The sequence below is a fragment of the Macrobrachium rosenbergii genome, chromosome 12, assembly GCF_040412425.1.
Source record: "Macrobrachium rosenbergii isolate ZJJX-2024 chromosome 12, ASM4041242v1, whole genome shotgun sequence".
Classification (NCBI taxonomy): domain Eukaryota; kingdom Metazoa; phylum Arthropoda; class Malacostraca; order Decapoda; family Palaemonidae; genus Macrobrachium; species Macrobrachium rosenbergii.
In genome coordinates this window covers 90,241,548-90,264,047 of record NC_089752.1, presented here as the reverse complement: position 1 = coordinate 90,264,047, position 22,500 = coordinate 90,241,548, and the positions used below count along the sequence as shown (strand labels likewise).

At 36.2% G+C, this 22,500-nt stretch overlaps 1 protein-coding gene across 7 annotated transcripts in view; it reads left to right on the top strand.

Annotated features, from left to right (window-relative positions):
- Positions 1–22,500, top strand: part of LOC136843752 (probable G-protein coupled receptor CG31760) — a 1,299,116-nt gene that overhangs the window by 1,207,590 nt on the left and 69,026 nt on the right. For all 7 annotated transcript variants that reach the window (XM_067112411.1, XM_067112413.1, XM_067112416.1 and 4 more), the window contains 2 exons: positions 9,928–10,142; positions 12,030–12,168. In XM_067112411.1, the coding sequence (XP_066968512.1) occupies positions 9,928–10,142; positions 12,030–12,168 (354 nt within the window). The remainder of the gene's footprint in view (positions 1–9,927; positions 10,143–12,029; positions 12,169–22,500) is intronic.

Genomic DNA, 22,500 nt, shown 5'->3' with positions numbered 1-22,500 from the left:
GCTATTAATGGACATGTCGCTGGTATTTGTTAGTGAATGTCACCGCTTGATGATGTTTTTTGTAAAAGGAAATGGAATTCTGTGCAAGTATGCCTTGTTTTTTATTGCCACAAAATAAAATTCTCATTTGCGCGTCAGTTTATTAAATACAAGCATGCTTTATTTTAAATGTTTTGTTTTTGTCTTATTATTATTATTATTATTATTATTATTATTATTATTATTATTATTATTATTATTATTATTATTATTGAAGAGTCTCTTTGAGGAAAACTTCGTTGAAAAGAATGGCATTCTGTATGCCGTTGACCTAATATTTCGCCAACTAGGCATACAACTTTCTTCGTTATTATTATTATTATTATTATTATTATTATTATTATTATTATTATTATTATTATTATTATTATTATTATTATTATTATTATTATTATTGCTTTTGTTATTGTTACTTATATTTAAAAGGAGAGAAAAGCAAAGACAAGAGACGGGATGATTCTTAAAGGCAACTGAAAATAATCGGGGAATAAGAGTAAGTAAACAGACAAATATTTACACAAATAAATATCACTTTAAAAATGCTGAAGAACTGATAGTTCTGGATAACGTGTAAATCACAATGTCCGCCGAAAATTCTGTTTAAAACATATGGAAGTAAGGCTGGTCACTACTGGTTAGCTTAAAAAAAAAAATATATGTTTCCCAAATCTTTCTTGAGTTTGTCTGTTTAGATGAGTGTTCAATTTAGTCTTTACTCGCCATATTATTGTTTAATGCATTTATTGCTATAATTGTGCCTTACCTCACATAAGTTGCAGTGGCCATTGACCTGTTACCCGTTGTATTTCTCATGCATTCTTCTGTTTTCTTTTTATGATTATTTTAGTATTAAAAGCTTTACATCTTCAATTTTATTTTGTGGTTATAGGGTGTATGGGCGTATGGATTTACGAACAGTTCTTTGTTAAATAAAACATTTAATATTTTTATTATGCCGCGAGGGGTAATAAACCAGTCCATTGTTCAATGAACAGTCTTTGAATCAAGTAGGACCGGTTGAAATGCAGTCTTTAGAGGTGGGCGTCCTGGAGAGTGTATATATGATTCCCACGCCGTCTCTTCACTTTGCATTAGTTCGTGCGCATCGAGACCCATTCCCACTTTTGCAAATGCCCTGCCGGTGTTCCATTGTGTTGCATTACAATACTCGGTGAAGTCTTTTGCTGGTGTTCCCCTAAATTCGGGTCTCCTGTTGCGCTGTTTTTTTCGTTTTGCAGCGGAATCATTGCTGTTAGAATCCTTTTGCGTGATGAAATTCATTCTTGCTCATATTTAAAGAATTGACAGTGATATCTGAATAGGAGATAAACAACATAAAGATTCATGATGACGACGTTTTAGCAAGATATAGCCTTGACTTTACATTAAAGTTGGGTTCAACAGTGTGGAAGCCTTTTGTAACAGTTCGAGGATGATTACGAACGTTGTACTGCGAATTTATTAGTTTTGCTAAAGCACGATAATAAAAAATCGATGTTTTATTCTTATTTTGAAATTTTCTCTTGATATTTGTCAACTTTGATATGAGTCGACGGGGAATCCCAAATTGTATTTTAATGTATATTCCCTTGGGCCTTGAACGTTTAGTATGAGACTTGTATTGATCCAAGTGCTTATAGATCAGCTGTAGACTTACTATTTTGTCTGTTTTGTGAGTAATTTATTATTTTTAAGGTTATCAGTCAGACAAAAACTATTTGGAAAATAATATTTTTTCATTTTACTTTGATTATTTGGACCTAAGTATCTAGTATCGTTTTACATGTTATGATACCGGTGAATCTCTGTCTCTCTCTCTCTCTCTCTCTCTCTCTCTCTCTCTCTCTCTCTCTCTCTCTCTCTCTCTCTCTCTCAAGATATAACCCAGTTGAAGAAACAGCAAAATGGAAATCTAATTTCGCTTGCGCTGCTTGCTTCAGCGGAAAGGAAAACATGACAGTATGAAATGGAAACTAAAGAGTGCTTCACTGTTCAGGTATACTGAGGATTCTTGCTTTTAAAAGAAAAACCAACTTAGCTTTCCAAAAGAGTTCAGTGAGTACGAGGGAGTGAATGCACTTTTCCGTCTCAAGGTGGCAAAAACGCGATCAAGCAAAAATGAATGCAGTGGCTGTGCAATGAAATATGGCTAAATTATCTACGAGGAGCATTATTTGAAGGATCGCACACACACATATATATATATATATATATATATATATATATATATATATATATATATATATATATATATATATATATATATATATATATATATATATATAATATATATATATATAATACATATACAACTATATAATCATTATATACATACATACACACACACACACACACATATATATATATATATATATATATATATATATATATATATATATATATATATATATATATATATATATATATATATATATATATATATATATATATATATATATATATATATACTATATACACACAGACACATGCACACATGCACACACACATATATACAGTATATATATATATATATATATATATATATATATATATATATATATATATATATATATATATATGTATGTATATATATATGTTAATGGGCCTGTTCTCCAGTTCAGACAGGGCCATCTTTTATTGCTTTATCTTCTGTAAGACAGAATCAATCATCTTACTCCTCCAAGATGACTGTGGTAGCGCAGCTCATCCCTGGGTCAGCAAATCCCTTCTCCTTTGTCGTCTTCTCTCACTAAACCTATCTTTACACGAAGGCCTACTGGAATTAAACACTGACGTACAAAACTAGACTTTATTTGCAAATTTAACAAAAGTGATTCAGCAAAAGCTATGGTCATGAAATGGAGTAATTCACACCTCCTACCAATGGAAAACATAACTAGGGGGAAATACTGTTTCACAAATAATTCTATACCAAGCAATACTAGTGAATAACACCCTGGTCATCAAACAAAGTAATAAGGTCATCGTTCTTGTAGACCACAATATATGTCATATAGTATGTAATGTAAGAGTAAAAGCACCACTTCCAAAATATTCGTCCTCTCAGGATGAAACTCGAATTCCTGTTGAAAGAACATATCATGATATTAAAACCTGAAATGATGTTGATTAACATACATTTTCAAAACAGCAAAATGCACATTGAAGAAGTACACGGGAAAATTCATCAGGTAGACATCGATCAATTTCACTGAAGCACTATTAGGTCTTCCTATCAAAAACAATGTCTGTAAAGAGATAAGTGTTCATGAATCATAGTACTTACTTTCTATGGCAACAAATAGCAGATTTTCTAGTGGCGATCTTCCAACACTGCACCTCTAACCAAACAGACCCAGATCTCTTAATGCAATCCTCCTGCAAGAGCCTATCCCCCGGTTAGTATACCGTGGGAGATCACCCACACACATACACACACACACACACACGCACACCTCACTGGAACCTGGGCACTTCCGGCGGCATCAGTTCAATGTTCAAAAGATCATGATCAAATTGCTCTCTGTATCCAACTGAGCAAATTTCCAAAGTCAGCATAAATGCACCTGCAGCAAAGAGCCACTGCCGGGCCAGCACATAGTTCTTCTCAAGTCATCCAAGACGTAATATATACTAAACATTACACTCATGAAATCCTCATGTCATGGAGCTAGAATAATAAAATACCAAGTATGATCCCAATTTGAAAAGATAACTCACTTTTAACATTTAAAATGAGTTTTCACCTTAACGGCGCAAAAAGTAAAATTCAGATGAGCATTGATCTATGGTATTGTATAAAATCTGTGACGAAGAGAATGCGTTTTAGGTGCGGACAAACGTTTTTTTATATTGGATGTGAAAAGATTTTGATGGAGAAGAAAGTGGCATCCTTCTTGGAGTACCAGAGCACATGTAAACCCTGTGCAGGCTATTTGTCTATTTTTTTTTCTACCTTATTCATGTTCCTGTGTTTGATAGTAATGGACCTTTATCAACACCTGTGTAAAAGTGGAAAAAGAAAGGTTATTAGTTGTGCGTGTGGGTATTCTTAGGATATCTTAAGAACAGAATTCGATAAAACATCCCACATTAATCCATGAGGTGACCTTCTCGAAATGAATAGCACAGGGTAGAAATTGGCCCAGAGTTGATTAGTTATTTCTGTGAAAACTTCAACTCTTTGCTGATTTCTCCCGAAACTTAATTATCTTGAGAACGTCGCACAATGAATATGCCTAACTTTGGACATCATTCACAAACTGGTTGAAGACCTGCTGGGCGCCACGTCAACGACTATGACCATAGCTGTTAGATTCAACCGTTCTCGTGATATCTTGGTAAGGTGCTTTCACATTGCAGTCAAACATGCCATAAACGCATGTGGTCGCAACTTATCGCACAAAAGCACAAACAGGTTAAATGCAAGACAACGATTTATTTGTAGCCCTAACCAGTGCTTCTTACGATTACCCAGAATTTGCCCAAGTTTCGTTCTCCACTAACGGTCGATGACCTATTTTCAACCTGTCTGTAATACATCTAATATATATATATATATATATATATATATATATATATATATATATATATATATAGATATATATAAATAAATGGGTGTATGTATGTGTATATGCTCTAGCATAACTCTGAAATGCATTGAGCAATTTCAACCAAACTTGGTATACATATGATTTACTGTCTGGAAAAGAATACTGTGGGGGTAAGACATCACTAGCACCAAAGGGCACCAAAGTGGGTGGGGGTGGAAAGGGGTTCCCTGAAACAGGGCTGGTTCTGCCCGTAGAGTAGTAACTAAATAAACTCTACGGTTTTATCATACCTCATTTTGGTATACATATTACTATCTGGAAAAGAATATTGTGTGTGGGGTTAAGACATTACTGGCACCATAGGGGTGGGGTGGGAGGAGGTGACATGTAAAAATAACCGAAAACAGCAGATATTAGAGTCTAATCCTTAGTTTTTGAGGTCACCAAGATGAAATGTGACATTCTGATGCCCTTTAAGTCCAAGTTCAGCCCCGACAGAAATGGCTGGGTGAGAAGGGGTGACATATCAAATGTAAAAAATGTTTGGCATTGTAATAAAAGCAACTGTTATAACAGGAAAGGGAGAGTGAGAGAGAGAGAGTGAGAGGGAGAGGAAGTGAGAGGGGGAGAGAGTAAAGGGGGGTTGTAAGGGAGGAGAAAGAGGGAGAGAGAGAGAGTAGAGGGCATGTTAGGGAGGAGATAGAGGGAAAGAGTGAGGGAAAGTTGGAGAGAGAAAGAGAGAGAGAGTTTATCGGTTGTCATTCAGAGTTTTCCCAGGCAGTGATGGGTTGGTCAGTTAGTATGTGATAAAACTGCAGTGTGTGTCTATGACATGTTTTACTGTAGTGTGGATGCCATAACAGCTACTTATTAGGCAGAAATATGCTCTCAGTTTAAATCCCCTCTCGCTACTGTGATTAATTAGAAGTGTAGTTGGTTGTATTGGATATGACGCATTCTAACCTTAGATGATTAATGGACATCCTTTTCTTTAAAAGAAATGTTTTCATGCTGTATCCCTTGTATAAGGCCTCTAGACCTCTGCATTACAGCAGTCTGATGGGAACAATGAGGTTTGGAGTCACTCGAGCAGCAGTGCCTCATCTCTCACTCACAGATGGCGCTAAACACACATTTTGAGTATTCCATGTAGACCTGATGATTCCTATTAAAGTGTTTTGAATTTCTTTGCGGTTCCTTTCTTTTACTGGGATAACGAAAAATGGTGGAATGAGGTTGTCTATGATAAATGCCACTCGCCAAATTTATCTAAGGTTATGACAGTTGATCGCTCCACTTAGTTTCATTTATCTGATTTTCTTACCATGGGATATTAGTGGTGCATCTTCTAAGTGCTGCTGGGTCCCAGTTTTAACATCTTTGGAACAGACTCCTTTTTTTCTCTTCTCTTTATCTCTTTCTTATTTACTTTCTCAATTTCTGTTGTATTGAGAACCCTTGTATTCACTTCATGTTTCTTGTGCAGTTTTTACTGAATACCTGGGGACTTTGTTCTGTACTTCAAAATTGTCTCATTCTTTGGATATTTTGTGCATGGAGGAGAGACCTGCCTCACCATTTACTCTGAAAACTTTGTGGGACCTCTCTTGATCTTTCCCTCAGCTGAGTTTAATCCGTGCTCCATTAGCTGTGAAAATAACCTGTTTTATGGAATTATACATGTGAAGTGATGACTTACTACATTGCATTGCCTACCTGTCAATCATATCAACAAATGATAGCGTATGCAGGTCTTATAGACATAACGTCTTGGTTAGAAATTGCCCTTAACCGTAAACCCTTACATAGCTACTTATTACTTACAACGAAATCTTATCATTATTGTCGTTGTTCTATTTCTGTTGCATGCATTCCCTTTTTCTTGTACATAGGGTCCCGAAAACCTGTGATCAACTGTAGTTATTATTATTTTTTAAATAGAGGCTTCATTATGTATGTCTGTGTGTGTGTGTGTGTATTTTTGGTGAAACAAAGATAATTAGTTATCCATAATTACTATTGCTTAAGAACCTTGAGTTCATGACATATTCACTGAAGCAATTTTTTATGTCTAATGACCTTGAATTTTCCAGTATTTTTGGCTTGGGTCCACTATATCAGGCTGTCTCTTGCTGCCTTAAACAGATACCTTTACTCGTTACGTTTATAACACACGTAATGCATTCGCTTTAATCCGAGAGTGAATTATGAACTGAGATCCAAGCTGGAATTACAGTCAGCCAAGAAAATGTCGATAAATACTGACAGTTGATCAGCTCTCATTGCACCCACTGGCAGCTGTTCGTGTTTGCGTTAGTGCTGCGCGTTTTATTTAGAAACCAAGTTGTTTGTTAATGTAATTTAAGATGGCCTGATGTTGTCTTACCACAGCAACAGAAAAGTTAGTTTCATAATAAGTGAGTAAAAATAAAATGTAAGATCGAGCAAACACGTACTGTTTCATTCGTGTTGTAAATGATACACAGTTCTTAAGACTTAATTAATTGACAGTAAAAAGATATTTTTATATTAAAATTTAACTGGATTATAGTAAAATAATATGAAGTTTTTCCCTCTATTAGAAAAGGACTGGTGCCTGGGATAACAAAGCAACAACAGATGACGACTTGAGTCTCGGTGAAGTTCAGAGACCGGAAGTTAGAAAATTTAAATAGTATTTTTAGGAAGTAATATAACTGTTGTGCACCTGTGAGAAATTTATTCTCTTCGAGTTAGTGCTGAAGTTTGTATCTTGTGAATCATCATGGCAATAAGAAAGCGAAATTCTTTAGCTTTATCAACGCTGAATTTTAAGAACTGGCGTTCCTATCGGGAGAGTAGAGGAATTACATCTCACCTGATGTTATTGGAAGCTCTCTGCTTGAAGAAGAGACAGCGCACTTAAACTGTTGAGCAAAGTAATTTTGTTCTTCTGCTCCATGTCCATTTATAAATCCATTCAAATTGATGCAGAAGTGCGTGCAAATTTATTAGCTTATTCATGTCGTACTTAGTTTTACTGATGATAAATGTGTACATACCCATTAATTTAGTTATTTTACACATTTGTATACAAATACTAAATAAATGCTTAACGGATTATTTTGTCAAAGGTTATTTTTTTAACCTGGGAAACTGATTGCTCGAGGTTATTCCAGTTTAGAAAAATTTTGTGGCCAATACTTGGTTAGTTACTGACAAGAAAAGTCAGACACCGTTGTACTAGACTACCGTACACCCATTGGTCAGGTTTGGGACTAACAACCTTGGTGCCTGAATGCTTTGAATTTGTGGGCAATATCTTCCTCTGGAGGAGAAAGACGAACCTCTGGAGGAGAAAGACGAACAGTTAAACTTACACGCTAAAAGGAAAAGGAATGCAGTTGGAGCCCCATCCTCTAAACCTTTTGGTGACTTTCACACTGCGCAAAGTTGAGGGACACTAATATTCTCTTTTCCTTATCAACACTCAAGTTTGAAAATCGTGATTGCAGTTGGCCTTTGGAGAGGAGTCTCATACATTCAAGGACATTTCCTTCCACCAAAGGGTCCATAAATCTGTACTAGATACTCCATTGCCTTGAGGTACAGCACAGCTTTACCCAAAACCTTTGGTACATCTTTGGGCAGCAATGTCTAAGCTGTACTGCTTACTAAACTCCAGTAGCAGTCCTGGTGATGTGGTTGCTGATGACTTAGAGGCTCATGTACTATATAGGGACATTTCCTCTCCTATGGAGTCCCTAGCCTTCTCCTAGGCACTCCTTTGCTTTGGGATACTGCTTTAGAATCCCAAGCCATGTGCGATTCCTAGGGCAGTAGTGTCCAAATACCTTACCTTCACTATGGTTGCAGCCAATTAATGGACTGATACCATTATGGTTGCAGCCAGTTAATGTGCTGACCTTACTGTAAACTTAGCCAAGCGTGAAATGTGGAATTGTTAATATTAGAAGATGATATAGTAGTGACATTGGATACTGAAAATAAACTGCAGAAGCTAGTGAAAGAATATAAAAGTTTACAGGAGAAGAAAGTTGTAGGTAAATGTAAACAAGACTAAGTTTATGAGGGTAAATGAAAATCAGGAAGATAAAGCAGTGAATTTTGAAATAAATGGTGGAAGGATGGAAGCAGAGGATTTATACAAGTAACTGGTAGTAATATGACAGCTACCCTAATACTATTCTCCTTGCATTTTAATATATTTTTATACACTTATTAATCTATTAATTTCTTTTTTAATAAGAGGGATCTCTTCTTTATGTATTTCCCTTTTACCTCCTCTTACTTCTTTCTGATGAACACCATATTCTTTAGAAGGTTGAATTTCAAGTCAATGGCCCCTGTTGGCTTGTTCCATGTGAATAGGTTTCATCTTCTGAATAATAATGATGGTAGGAGGAGCGAAGAGGTGATTACGGAATAAGTATAAGAAAGATAGCAGGGTGTGTGCTAAACATTGAGAAGAGACTTGATTTGTCTATGGAAGCCAAGGTGGACTATATATAAAGGGAATATTGTGCTAACTCTGCTTATGAAAGTGAAGTGTGGATGTTAAAAGTTAATGAAAATAAAAATGTTGAAGCTGCTGAGATGAACCATTTGCCAGTATATGTGACATAAGACGATTCAGAGGTTAACACAGTTGAAAAAATGGATCCGAGTATTTAGAGGAGATTGGTTTTATGGAATGATAGGATGGCGATAGATTGGTAAGAAGAGAGCACTGTTCAGAACTGTTTGGTGGATGGAGGAGAGGAAGACCTAGAAAGAGTTAGATTTGCGACTGAATAGGGAATTGAGGAGGGAGGGCCTTGAGTTATCTCCAAGTGTCATTACCTGAGAGACTTTGTAGTAAATGTGCCCATTCTGCGTTGCTAGACTCATAGTTGAATTATAACTTTGTAGCCATGGCAAATTTAATGTGCGAGTTATCGGAATGTACCTTCTGAGTACTGGGAAAAGGAAGAGGGGGTGAGGTGAGACTAAATTCTGGGTCTCAAGGGAACAACCGATTAAGGTGAATTTGGATACATAAATGGTTTTTTTTTTCCATGGAAAATAAAGAAAAATAAAAGGTTGTAATAATTCCCCTGTAGGATTCAAAATAATTTTGTATCCTTCTAAAGGGCTCAGGTAACATTGTAAAAAAAAAATCTTCTCCTTTTATGTCTGTTTAATTATTTTTGTTTTAAAACCACATAGTAAATCGAATTGATGCTCGTTATGATCTGTTTTTTCTTCGAACACACTATTACAAGTTCCTAATTTTAAAATATGACTTACACTTCGAAGTGAATGGACTTTTTAAATTTATATTTTCTTCTTGCAGAGTATCTTTAACATACCGGGTGAAATCAGCGCATAAAATCAAGCTAACTGACAAGCAGCTGCTGCAGTGGTTGACGCCAGTCTTGCTGATCATGCTGATCTATCTGGGATGCTGGACGATCAGCGCTACTCCACGGGCTGAGGACATCAAAGACTATAATGGTCTCAGGTTTAAGCAGTGCCAGTACAACTGGTGGGATCACTCGCTGGCCGTGGGTAAGAGAGCATATTACGGAATCATACTCTCTCTCTCTCTCTCTCTCTCTCTCTGCCCAAAAGAAATCTGTAAAATAACAAAGGACAGGAACATTCATAGTTTTAATTTCTGGAAATGCATGTCTATTATGGAATTTTTCCCTGGTTTGCGTTGAATTGGTGGTCTTGGATTATGGGATATCCTCTTTAATGGCCCTCAAAATTGTTTTTATAGAATTACGTTCGACCATTTTTTTTTTTTAACGAAATATAGTGAAACATCTCTTTAGGTTTTATACCCTCCAGTCTCCTCATTTTACTTATTTTTTGACATTAAACTTTTAATGAACATCATGTTGAGAAGTTAGAGTATAAGTGATATTCTCTTTTTAAAGTGTGAGACACGATACCTGGATGAGAGAGAGAGAGAGAGAGAGAGAGAGAGAGAGAGAGAGAGAGAGAGAGAGAGAGAACAGGATGAAGTTAAGAATTAACCCTTCAGAGGTGATAAAAACCTTTTAAAAGCTGTTGGATTCAACTTTTCTCTGGAAACAAAAGGAGTAAAGCCACGGAGTTAAAATTTTAACCGAAATGTAGAGCGGAATGGTGTTCAATTGTTTTTTCCATGTCAACAATAAGTGTGTTGTGATTTTTTTTCTGTGGTAGAAGGGAGAAAAAAATATGTGGAGTAAATACTCTGGATTCCCTTTTACCAAAATATGTTTTATTCAGGTACTGTATTTTGAGTATCAAAGGTTATTAATCAGAGTTTGAATTGCGAAATTTTTACCAGATTACCCTGTACTTTAGAGTCACATTTATTTTGTTCCCTTTGTCGGCAAGGTGATCAGAAATATTTGCACTGAAATCTAGTTTTGAGAAACTATCTGATGCGTCAAGATTCAGGGTCTTAATTAAACGCAACAGGAAGCATATTTGGCAATAATCTAAAACGTATTTTGTAGGCGAGGTTGTGAGCTAGGTCTTAACATTATAAAGGTAACTGTGAGTTCATCAGAGCAATTAACTGGGGCTCTCATGCTTTCATATATACATTCGACAGTCAAAATGCATTAACTGATCAACAGTAAGATGATAAAATACAGAAAGGGATTTAGAGGAAGAAGATACACAACTCATTCCCAGGTTGAAGTAGATATTTGATAAGACCAAAGAAACATAAAGCGATTTTCTGTTGTCTTATAAAATTGTGAATTCGGACCTTTACGAGGAAAAGGGGGAAAGATCAAGTCATTGGTTGACAGCCGGAACATAATGCACGGTTCAGTATATTTTCCAAGGTAATACTGATGAAATTACAATTAATTTTTTACAGAGGTCAGCCATATCAAGGTTTAGAGAATACATATTCTCTAGACCTTTAGTCCTAGTAGGTTTCATGTATTAACTTTTATCAGGCTTTAAATTCCTCATTCAGTAATGTTATCGAGTAATTCGAATAAGAAAAATCTAATAGAGGAACTTTGTAAATTCTGTGTCTTCATATTGTTGTATTAATATTACCCATGCATACTTAACAAGAGAGATACAACTCAGAATTGCCACTAGTTCATTTTGTAGCGGGATGTACAAAATGTTGTATGGATCAAGCTTTTGACAGAAGAGGATGTGAACTAGAATTGACAGCACGTAGTATTTGTGCCTTTTACATCCCGGCAAGGTTAGAAGCAGTAGACTGACCAAAATATATTACATTTTCTAACGATTGATAAAAAAAAATAACATATACGAGGAATACAGAACTTTAAAAATAAATTTTGATTTTATTTTTGGAAGCCTCTACCAAAAGGGTTAACTCTCTCTCTCTCTCTCTCTCTCTCTCTCTCTCTCTCTCAGTTATAAGTTATACTTGCACGTATTTGTTTGTGACGAAATCCCTGATTGCAGGTGACATGCTGTTCCTAATGTGGGGAGTGAAGGTGTGCTTCAGTGTGCGCAAAGCAGAGAGCTTTTTCGATGAGGCCACCTACATCTCGTGGGCTGTGTATAACATCGCTGTGGTCAACATTGTCATGGTTTCATTCCAGTAAGTAACCCGTTACTTGGTTTATTTTGAGTCAGTTCCAGTTCAAGTTTACGTAGTGTTTCTATCAGTATCGACCAATTCAGTGTCAGTGTACGATAATTTAAAAAACTTGTGCCGTGTTCATGTATTAACGTTGTGACACGGATGTGACGTCAGATTTAATAGCATTTATCTCCGTCCGGATAATCTAGTCAGGGTCATTATATGGATATATACATATCCCATTTAAGTCAGGCTTTAAAAGTATTTAATTGGAGTGAAATTAAAGTTTTCAGATCAAAGACTTAAGTTCATAAAATCATGATTTACATTTACAACGTGCGCTTAATCCTTGGTCCCTCCGATATTTTTATGCAATCAGTATTTAAATATTTACGAAGTTTTCCATTTCGTATTTATATGTGGACTTTTTGTTCCCATGCTGCAAAAATATATTTTCAACATATTGTGTAAGATAAATATTGTTTTAGGAACGGATTGACAGCTTTTAATGTTTTTTGCATGCTGTACTTTGAATAATTATTTTAAATGCCAGTATGTTAGGTTCAAATTTGCTTATATTTCCTTTTTCTTGTATATATATATATATATATATATATATATATATATATATATATATATATATATATATATATATATATATATATATAAGCAAATTTGAACCTAACATACTAATATTTAAAATAATTATTCGAAGTACATACATTATATATATATATATATATATATATATATATATATATATATATATATATATATATATATATATATATATATATATATATATATATAATATATTGACTGTAATGGCATTGTTGGCATATACCATCTTTTATCAAGACTTTGGATCAGCCGATACTTCTTTTTTCTCTTCAGGCATGCTTCTGAAGAATAAGGAAAAATTATTCAAGATTCTTTCCATTTACTTTTTCTAGTCAACGGACTGTTTCCCCACCTCATGGTGGTATCTTCAGGACTGGATTACAAATTAACATACAAGGTTTTTATTACTTCATACAGACTTTTGAATTTTAAACGTGACATCATTGGGATGCTGAATTTCTATTGGTTAACAGGTCTCATTCTCTCGCTGGTGGTCTGAGCGGCAGCATGGACATTCCTGGTGCTCCAAAGGATGTGTCATATACTGCGGCTTGCAGTAAAGGGCATGATATCCATCTCTGGCTGATAGTCTTGATTTGCTTCATTGTCGGTAGTGTCCAGGGGTGTTCTGTTGCTCATGTCTCCCTTCAGATTCTTACAGATGCCCTGTGGTTTCCTTGAAGAAGGGAGGATGAAATCCGTGTTCCTTTGTATATTTAACGCAGGCCATTGTTGTTTATACACACAGCTTCTGCTATTTGTAAGCTGTGGAACCGGGCTTCTCTATGAGTTATCTCTGTACTTTCTAATAATTCTTCTAGTGTAGGTTTATGGTCGTGGTCATCTATGTAGTGTTGAAATATTGCCCTTTGGTTGTGGTGAGCTTGCAATTGCCTGTGTTGAGTTGTATTAGTGCGACCTATGTAGTAATTGCTGAGGGCTTGACATGTCCTTTCAGTACATTTAAATTTGTATATTATATTTGTTGACTCCCACATCTCTCTACAGGGGCCCGTGTTATTTCTTATTACAAGGGTGCTGACTATGTTCAGGCAGGAGCAGACACACAAAGAAATACTCTCGTCAGGATTCGTAGGTGTTGTACCACTGGCAGTTATCCTCTTCATGGTCTTGACCTCATCCATGAACTGACTGTGATACGCGGCATTGCAATACAATATGGTGTTTCTCGGTGAGATGGGTGTGCTGGCACACATGTCTAGCTGTTTTCGTATGCAATCTTGTATTAGATTCCTGTGATATCCGTTATAAGTAAAGAGCTGCCTAACACGTTTGAGCTGTGTGTGCTTTCCATGAGGAACAGTATGGAATTGCATGTCTCAGGTACTCATCTACCACAGAGTGTTTGTAAGTGAAAGGGCACTCCCCATGGATGGCCTTTGACGCCATATTCAATAGTGGAGCTTAGGCTAGAGTTCCTCTTCAAGGCATACTATGTGCGGGTTGCTTCTTCATCGGTATCGATGGTAACAAAGATATTGTCTATGTATCGGGTATATATCTTCAGTTTTGTATAGGAATTGAAGTTTCTTTCCTCTACATCTTCCATTTACATATTGGCAGATAGGATGCCAGTGGGGGACCCCATGGTGGCACCATCTATGTGTCGAAAGAGGTCACCCCCTGTGTGAGAGGAATGGAGTCTCCTTGGTGCAGATTTGGAGAAGACACCGAAGGGCATCTTCTGGTATGTCAAGGGGCGTGACATCCGAGTGATAGATGCCTTGAAATAACATCGATGGTTTCATCCACCGGCACATTCGTGAATAGACCTTCTATGTCCAGCGATGCGATGGTAGAGCTCAGAGACAGTATTCAAAATATCGATGAACTCTAACAGGGAAACGACCGGGAACTCCTGAAGGATGTAGGGAGTGATGATCTTATTCAGAGTCTTGCCTGTTTCATAAGTTGGAGAGTTAACTTGGACAATTCTAGTGTACAACAGGTTGCTGGTCTTGTGAGTCTTGACAGCGCTGTAATAATACCCTGCCAGTATTCTCTGATGATTGTAGGCAGTTTTATAGCTGTATTATCAGATTCTTGGGTTCATCAGGTTCTTTAAAACAAAAATATCGGGACTGGGAAAATCTGGCAGGAATTGGGTCAGACAAAGGAGGAAGGAAGAAACTTAAACCAAAATGGTAACCCTAATACTAATTTATTTATAAAAATTAAACATTTAGACAATTGTACACATGAATCAGGCTTATCAATATTTACACAAATGAGGCAGTAGCAAAATTTACTTGAAAACCAAATATATAAAAATAACCTAAAACAACAGATATTAGAGTCTAATCCATAGTTTTCCAGATTGCTGAGATGAATAGTGACACTCCCAGTGCCCTTTAAGTCCAAGTTCAGCCTCGAAAGGAAGTGGGTTGAGGAAGGGCTGGGAATTTGGTGACGTAAAAATAACCGAAAATGACAGCTTTAATGTCTAATTCATACTTTTTGAGGTTGCTGAGATGAATAGTGACACCCCCAATGCCCTTTAAATCCAAGGTCAGCCCTGATAGGGAGTGGGGTGAGAAGTGGTGTGGAAGGGGCGACGTAAAATAACCGAAAACATGCTGATGTTCATTAAATTTGATTAAATATTCCGTAATTTTAATGGATTATGGAGTGCTTGGTTTTAAAGATCGCATGTATCTTTATTATGGCCTTGAGGGTGCGACTATGAGCTGTGAAATGTTGGTGAAATAAATGTACCTGAGTACGGTGCCTTTCCTATGGTTCCCAGATGAGATGTACCTAGAGCTGCAGCTCCATCTTCTAAAATATATATATATATATATATATATATATATATATATATATATATATATATATATATATATATATACATACATATGTGTCTATATCTATCTATATATATACAGTATATATATATATATATATATATATATATATACATATGTGTCTATATTTCTATATATATATATATATATATATATATATATATATATATATATATATATATATATATATATATATATATATATATATATATATATATATATATATTATAATGATATGGCTTTATAGTGTGCAAGTTTTCTGTAATTTTAATATTTTTTTTCTCTTATATTTGTCATGTGTTGTGTGTAATAGTACTGTTTATTGAAATACCAAGTGTCAGATCCTAAAAGGGTTAGTCTAACTGCGTGGTTTTAGAGATAAGATACATTTCTCTGTGAGATTCATGTTTACCCAGCTGGTGGGCTCTTGTGTACACAGCTGTAAGGTGTTCAGCCAGGGCAACCCCCTCCGTTTCGAAGGATCGTGCATGACCCACTTAAGCTGTCATCAAAAGAGAGATGAGGTGACAGGTCTAGATAATATTTGTTGACCAGGGTGAGGGTAAGCGAAGGTTTGTTTCCTTATCTACTTAAACTGTCATTAAAAAGAGATATGGGATAACAGGTTTAGATAACAGTGGTTGGCTCTAAAAGTCTGTTGTCTGAACAAGTGTGCAGTCAGGGAAATTCCCTGTCAATTATACAGATATGAGATGACAGGCTAAAGAGCCCTCTCTGACCCAGGGAAATTTCCCTTGTTATTATTTTTATTCTTTTCCTCTTCAGGGAAGATTCCTGGGGTATTTCCCAAAATGTCTTACTGGCACATAGGTTACTTCTCATAGTAGAATTTGGAAAGCTGGGCATTAGCCTGTTAGAGTCCATTTGCGTTGGTCAGACTCTCTCTCTCCTATCCCTCTCTTCCTTCAGAAGAGTAAAATTCCATATATGTTGGTGGTCACTAGTAAAATGTGTATCTTTTAAGATCTGACCTTAGGAAAAGTGTATTAGAAATGTAACAGGTGCCTCATAGAAAGTGTGTTTTTGTGAATTTTACAAAGGTTCTCACAAGCTTGTGAAAGGTAAAGTGGATTTTTGCTTATTTTTATCATGGTAAAATAAGAAACATCAGGGAGATTTTGCCTTAGTGAAATTATTATTGATAAATCTTTTGTGCATTTTTGTGTGTTCATGTTTTTTGCATTTTTGTGTGTGCTTGTGTTTGCAATTTCATAGTTTTACCCAAACTTTTGTGTTGGTGATTTAATATTTACTTAACATTTTACATATTTTTGAGACTTTAACATTGCATACTTGATTTGATTTTCATTTGTAAAGATTTCCTTTTCAAATCTTGAGTAATTCTTAATAGCTTAAGTTTTGCTTAGTTAACTTAATTTCTTGATAAACTAAAGTTTTGTGTATTAATCTTGTTTAAGAATTAATTAAATTCTTGTGTCGTTTTCAAGTAATGGTAGATTTTTCAGATTATAAATTTTAATTATAAATTTCGAAATTAAAAATAAATTTTTGTATTTAAAGTTGTAAACACAGTGTTTCATTTGCTGACCACCAGTGAATATGGATATTTGTGTGTGCATAAGGCAAAGTGATAAACATTTTTTGTTCTCCTTTAGTTTTACTGAAGGGAATTCGGTCCAGGGAAACAATTATAGTTGTTTGATGGAGTGATGGCCTTTACCTCACATATATCTAGATAAACATAATTTGATTTTCCAAGTGATAAGTAAGTTTTAAGGGATCACAATTACCTTTAGTGTGTTCAGTCATAATTTTATTGTTATGAGTGTTCAGGCATCTGGGTGAAGTGAGGTAAATTTTTGGATTTTGTGATTAGTTGTGTGATAACCAGGTACTTGTTACACTTCGTGGCAATAGTATTTTGTGCCCAGACCCGGGAGAACAAAACAAAATATCACTCTGAATTGTGTTGTAAATTATTTAGTTGAGTAACTTGGAGAAAATGGCTCTGTTCGAAGTTCAGAAGTTTTTAGCAGCTCCATCCATCCAAGAGTTATCTGAATCCAACCTGACTAAGGCACAGTGGACTGCTTTAGCAGTGACATGTGGGGGTAATGTGATTAGTGGTATGATTGAGGCAGAAATCAAATGTGTTGCAGTTCAAGCATTGATGGACTCTGGTAAAATAGACAGAGTTAAATGAGGCACAAGAATTGTTTGATTGCAGCTGAAATAGTTTACATATAAGCAAGAACAAAAGAAAGAGAACAGTGATGCAGGAGCAGAGCTTAGACATTTAGAAGCAGAAGAAAATTTGATTAGGCTGAAGATGCTAGAATCAGAAGAAAATTTGATTAAGCTGAAGATGCAAGCTGACAGAGAAAAAGAATACAGAGAAAGAGCAAAATAAGACAGAGAAAGAGCAAGGAAACGAGAAGATTGTGAAAGAGAGATGAAATTAATAGAAGCTCGCTCCAAATTACCTGTAACACCGTATAACCATACCTAAGTTAATTCAGACCCTGTGTTTGATGTGGTGAGAGCGCAGAAGTTAATTCCAAAGTTTACAGAAGAAGCTCCCGATGAGTTTTCGAGCACTTTGAAAAAGTGGCTTTGGGTATGGGATGGCCAGAAGATAAATGGTCAGCCTTGTTACAGAGTGTTCTCATTGGTAAAGGAAGAAGTGCCTATTTAGCCTTATCAGCTGATCTGTGTAAAGAGTACAGTGTACTGAAACACAGTGTGCTCCAAGTTTACCAGATGACCCCTGAATACTACAATGAAAGATTCAGATCTTTGAGAAAGGAAGACAAGATGACTTTCTTGGATTATGCCTACAAAGTAAGAAGATGTTTCAAATGATGGTTGGAGGCTGTTAAAATTAAATCTATGGACAAACTTGAGGAGTTAGTAGTCCTAGAGCAATATTGTAGAGGAATTCCTGAACAGTTAAGAGCTTATTTAAGAGAGAGAGAGGTTAAGAAACTCGACAGAGCTGCTACACTGAGCAAGGACTACAATATAATCAGTAGCAAAAGGAATTATAATGTCAAGTACCAGAACCAACAACTCACAGGTTATAGGTCTCATTCAAATGTCCGGAACTTTGATATTAGGAACCCTTCTAGTGGCAATACCATTACAAAGCCAGGATATACCCTTCAGCAATCGAATGTTAAATCCTCATCATCCACCTCCTCAAGACAGATACAGAAGACTAATGTTGTCTGCTACAAGTGTGGAAGAGTAGGGCACTACAGTCGAGATTATTATAAGACACAACAGCAGACCAAGCCAGTTGGTTAAGTGGTTAAAGGTAACCAGGTGAAGCAAACTACGAAGAACAGAGTGGGGAACACTGAGACTAGACAAGCAGAGTGTTTAGCAACCAGTGGAAATTTAATCTCAAGCAGTGAGTGGCTGAGCAGTTTGGAGGCTTTTAAGCCATATATCTATGAAGGTACGCTGGCAACTCAAGAAGGGAGTGTGCAGGTACCAATCGGGGTATTATGTGATATGGGAAGTAAACATAGTGTGGTAGTTCGAGGTGCTCATCCACAGTTGGAGAAGAATCTCACCAGAGATTCAGTTATTTTGAAGGGTATAGGAGGAGAAGAGGTAACTCCTGTAAGCCGCTTGTGCCTGTCGTGTGAATTGGTGACAGGGAATGTTGATTTTGCTGTAAAGGACTCACTAGCTGTTGAAGGTGTGCATGTTTTACTGGGTAACGAAGTTGGTCATGTACCCTTTGTTCCTTGTCCTATAGTGACAGACAAACCATTGAGGATTAGTCCTATGGTAGAGTTAGAGAAGAAAACCCCCACTGTTTCTAAGTTGTGTAACTACCAGGAGTACGAAGAGAACTACGTTTGCAAGTGAAGAAACTGAGGATTTACTTGTATCAGAAGGATCTTTGAGCTTAGAAGAGCTATTCCAGGAAAGTGAAGGCTCCCCTAGTGTTAGTAATGAAAAGGTTACTCAAGAAGAAGAGGCTCAACATAGTCAACATGTTCCTGAACTTAGTAGTGAAACTACAGTAGTAGAGTTAGAGGATATTGAGAGTTCAACCCTTGAAGTTGGTCAAGTGACTAGAGAGAAGCTAATGGAGCTGCAGAAGAAGGATACAACGTTGGCTGATTTGTTCTTCAGAGTTGTTGTTTAAGAAGAGATGCAACAAACCCCTACCTGTGTTATCTAAAGGAAGGATTGCGAATGAGGAAGCATCGACCTGCAGATATACCAGGAAATGCTGAATGGGGAGAATATCGTCAAATTTTGATTCCATATCCGTTGAGGAAGCATGTGGTAGCAGTAGCGCACGAGTCTGGATATATGGGAATCAGGAAGACTGTTGAGAAGATTATGAAGTATTTTTTCTGGCCTGGACTTCACAAGAATGTTAGCAAGTTTTGCAGGAGTGTCACACACGCCAGATACCATGCAAACCGAATGAAACTATTGAGAAAGGCCCCCCTGCAACACACAGAAGTTAGAGGAGAACCCTTTAGCAAGGTGATTATAGATGTGGTTGGACCGCTTCTGAAAACAAAGAAAGGAAATGAATATCTGTTTACATTAATGTGTCCAGTAACAAGGTATCCTGAGGTGATTCCTGTAAGAAGTATAATTGCCAAGGTACTTGCTGAGAAGTTGGTGGAGTTTTTCTCCAAGTTTGGAATACCAAAAATTGTGCAAAGCGATAGAGGAACGAACTTTACTTCCAAATTATTCCAGGATGTGATGAATTTGTTAGGAGTGAAATAATAATTATCAACTGCTTATCATCCAGAGACTCAAGGAGCCTTGGAAAGGTCCTGCCAGACTTTGAAAAGTATGTTAACAAAGTACTGTAAAGAATCAAGAAGGGAATGGGATGCTGGTTTACCCTTGATATTATTTGAAGTTAGGAATGCTTACCAAGAAAGTATGGGATGTTCACCAAATAAGATGATTTTTGGTCGAGATGTGAGAGGTCCATTAAAGATTCTTGTAGGGAATTGGGAAGAAAGTCAAGAGGAAATCCAAGGAGAATATGTGAAGAACTTGAGGAAAAGGTTAAGAGAAATTAGAAAGTTCTCTTCAGAAAATTTGAAAATAAGTCAAGAGAAAATGAAAAGGAAATATGATGTTAAGACTAAGCTAAGAAATTTTAGTGTTGGACAGCAAGTTTTAGTGTTCTTACCAATGAAAAGATTTCCCCTTACCAGTAAGTTTCAAGGTCCTTATAGGATAATAGAGAAGTTAAGTTATTGAACTTATGTGACTGAAACACAGGGGAGAAGGAAACGACAGAGTAAAATACATGTGAATCTTTTGAAACCTTACTTCTCAGAGACTAGAACTGAAACAGTGTCAATGGCCCAGACAACTTTATCTACAGAGGACGATGATGGCTACGAATTGGGAGCTAAAAATAAGATGAACAATTCTTCAATATTGGAAAATTTGGAGGATAAACTAAAACATCTGTGTGTTGAGCAAAGTAATGAATTAAGTGAAATGATTCAAAGTTTCCCTGAAATTTTTGCAGATGTACATAGTTGTACCGATTAGACAAAGCATGAGGTAAAGATCAGAGAAGATGGACTTGATGAAAGGATATTATCAAATTCCCTTTTGGACTGTACCAATACACTGTTTTGACGTTTGGTCTGATGAATGCACCTGCAACGTTCCAATGAGTGATGGATCAACTGTTAGGATCAATAGAAGGAGTGGGTGTATACCTTGATGAGAGTGTGATTTATTCTAATACATGGGAAGAACATCTGAAGATTTGAAGGAAAGTGTTCAAGAAACTATGGGAAGCAGGACTAACAATCAACTTACAGAAAAGTGAGTTTGGAAAGGCAACTGTTCAATATTTAGGATTTGAAGTTGGAAAAGGCCTTCTCGCTCTTCTTGACGCTAACATAAAAGGTATTCGTAAGGCTACCCTTCCTACTACTAGGAAACAGCTACAAAGATTTTTGGGCATGGCTGGATTTTATCGCCGATTTTGTCCAAATTACTCAGCTGTGGTAGCTCTCTTAACTGACTTAACTAGTCCGAAAACAAAGTTTGTTTGGACTCCAGAATGTCAAGAATCCTTTGAGAAGGTTAAAGCTATTTTAACTTCAAACCCAGTGCTTCAGGCTCCAGACTTCAGTAAAAAGTTTGTGATACAAGTTGATGCATCTGACTGTGGAATTGGAGCTGTTCTACTTCAAGAAGATGGTTGCCATATTATGCATCCTATATGTTTCATGTCATCAGAGTTGAAAAAGCACGAGAAGAATTATTCTGCAATTGAAAAGGAGACATTAGCATTAATTACAGCCTTAAAAAAGTTTGAAGTGTATGTGAACCAACCTAGGAATGAAGATATTTTAGTCTGCCTGACCACAACCCTATTTCATTCATCAGTAAGATGAAGAATAACAGTCAACAATTAACCAGGTGGTCTTTGTGTCTACAACCATATAATGTAAAGGTGAAACATATATCAGGAAAAGATAATGTCATTGCAGATTATTTATCCCGTTCTGAATCATTGGATGCAAACCTGGGATAATTAATCTTCTGGGGGGAGGAATATAATGATATGGCTTTATGTGTATGTTTTCTGTAATTTTAATATTTGTTTTCTCTTATATTTGTCATGTGTTGTGTGTAATAGTACTGTTTATTGACATACCAAGTGTCAGATCTTAAAAGGGTTAGTCTAACTGCGTGATTTTAGAGATAAGATACATTTCTCTGTGAGATTCATGTTTACCCAGCTGGTAGACTCTTGTGTACACAGCTGTCAGGTGTTCTACCAGGGTAACCCCTCCATTTCGAAAGGTCGTGCCTGACCCACTTAAGATGTCATCAAAAGAGAGATGAGGTGACAGGTCTAGATAATATTTGTTGACCAGGGCGAGGGTAAGCGAAGATTTGT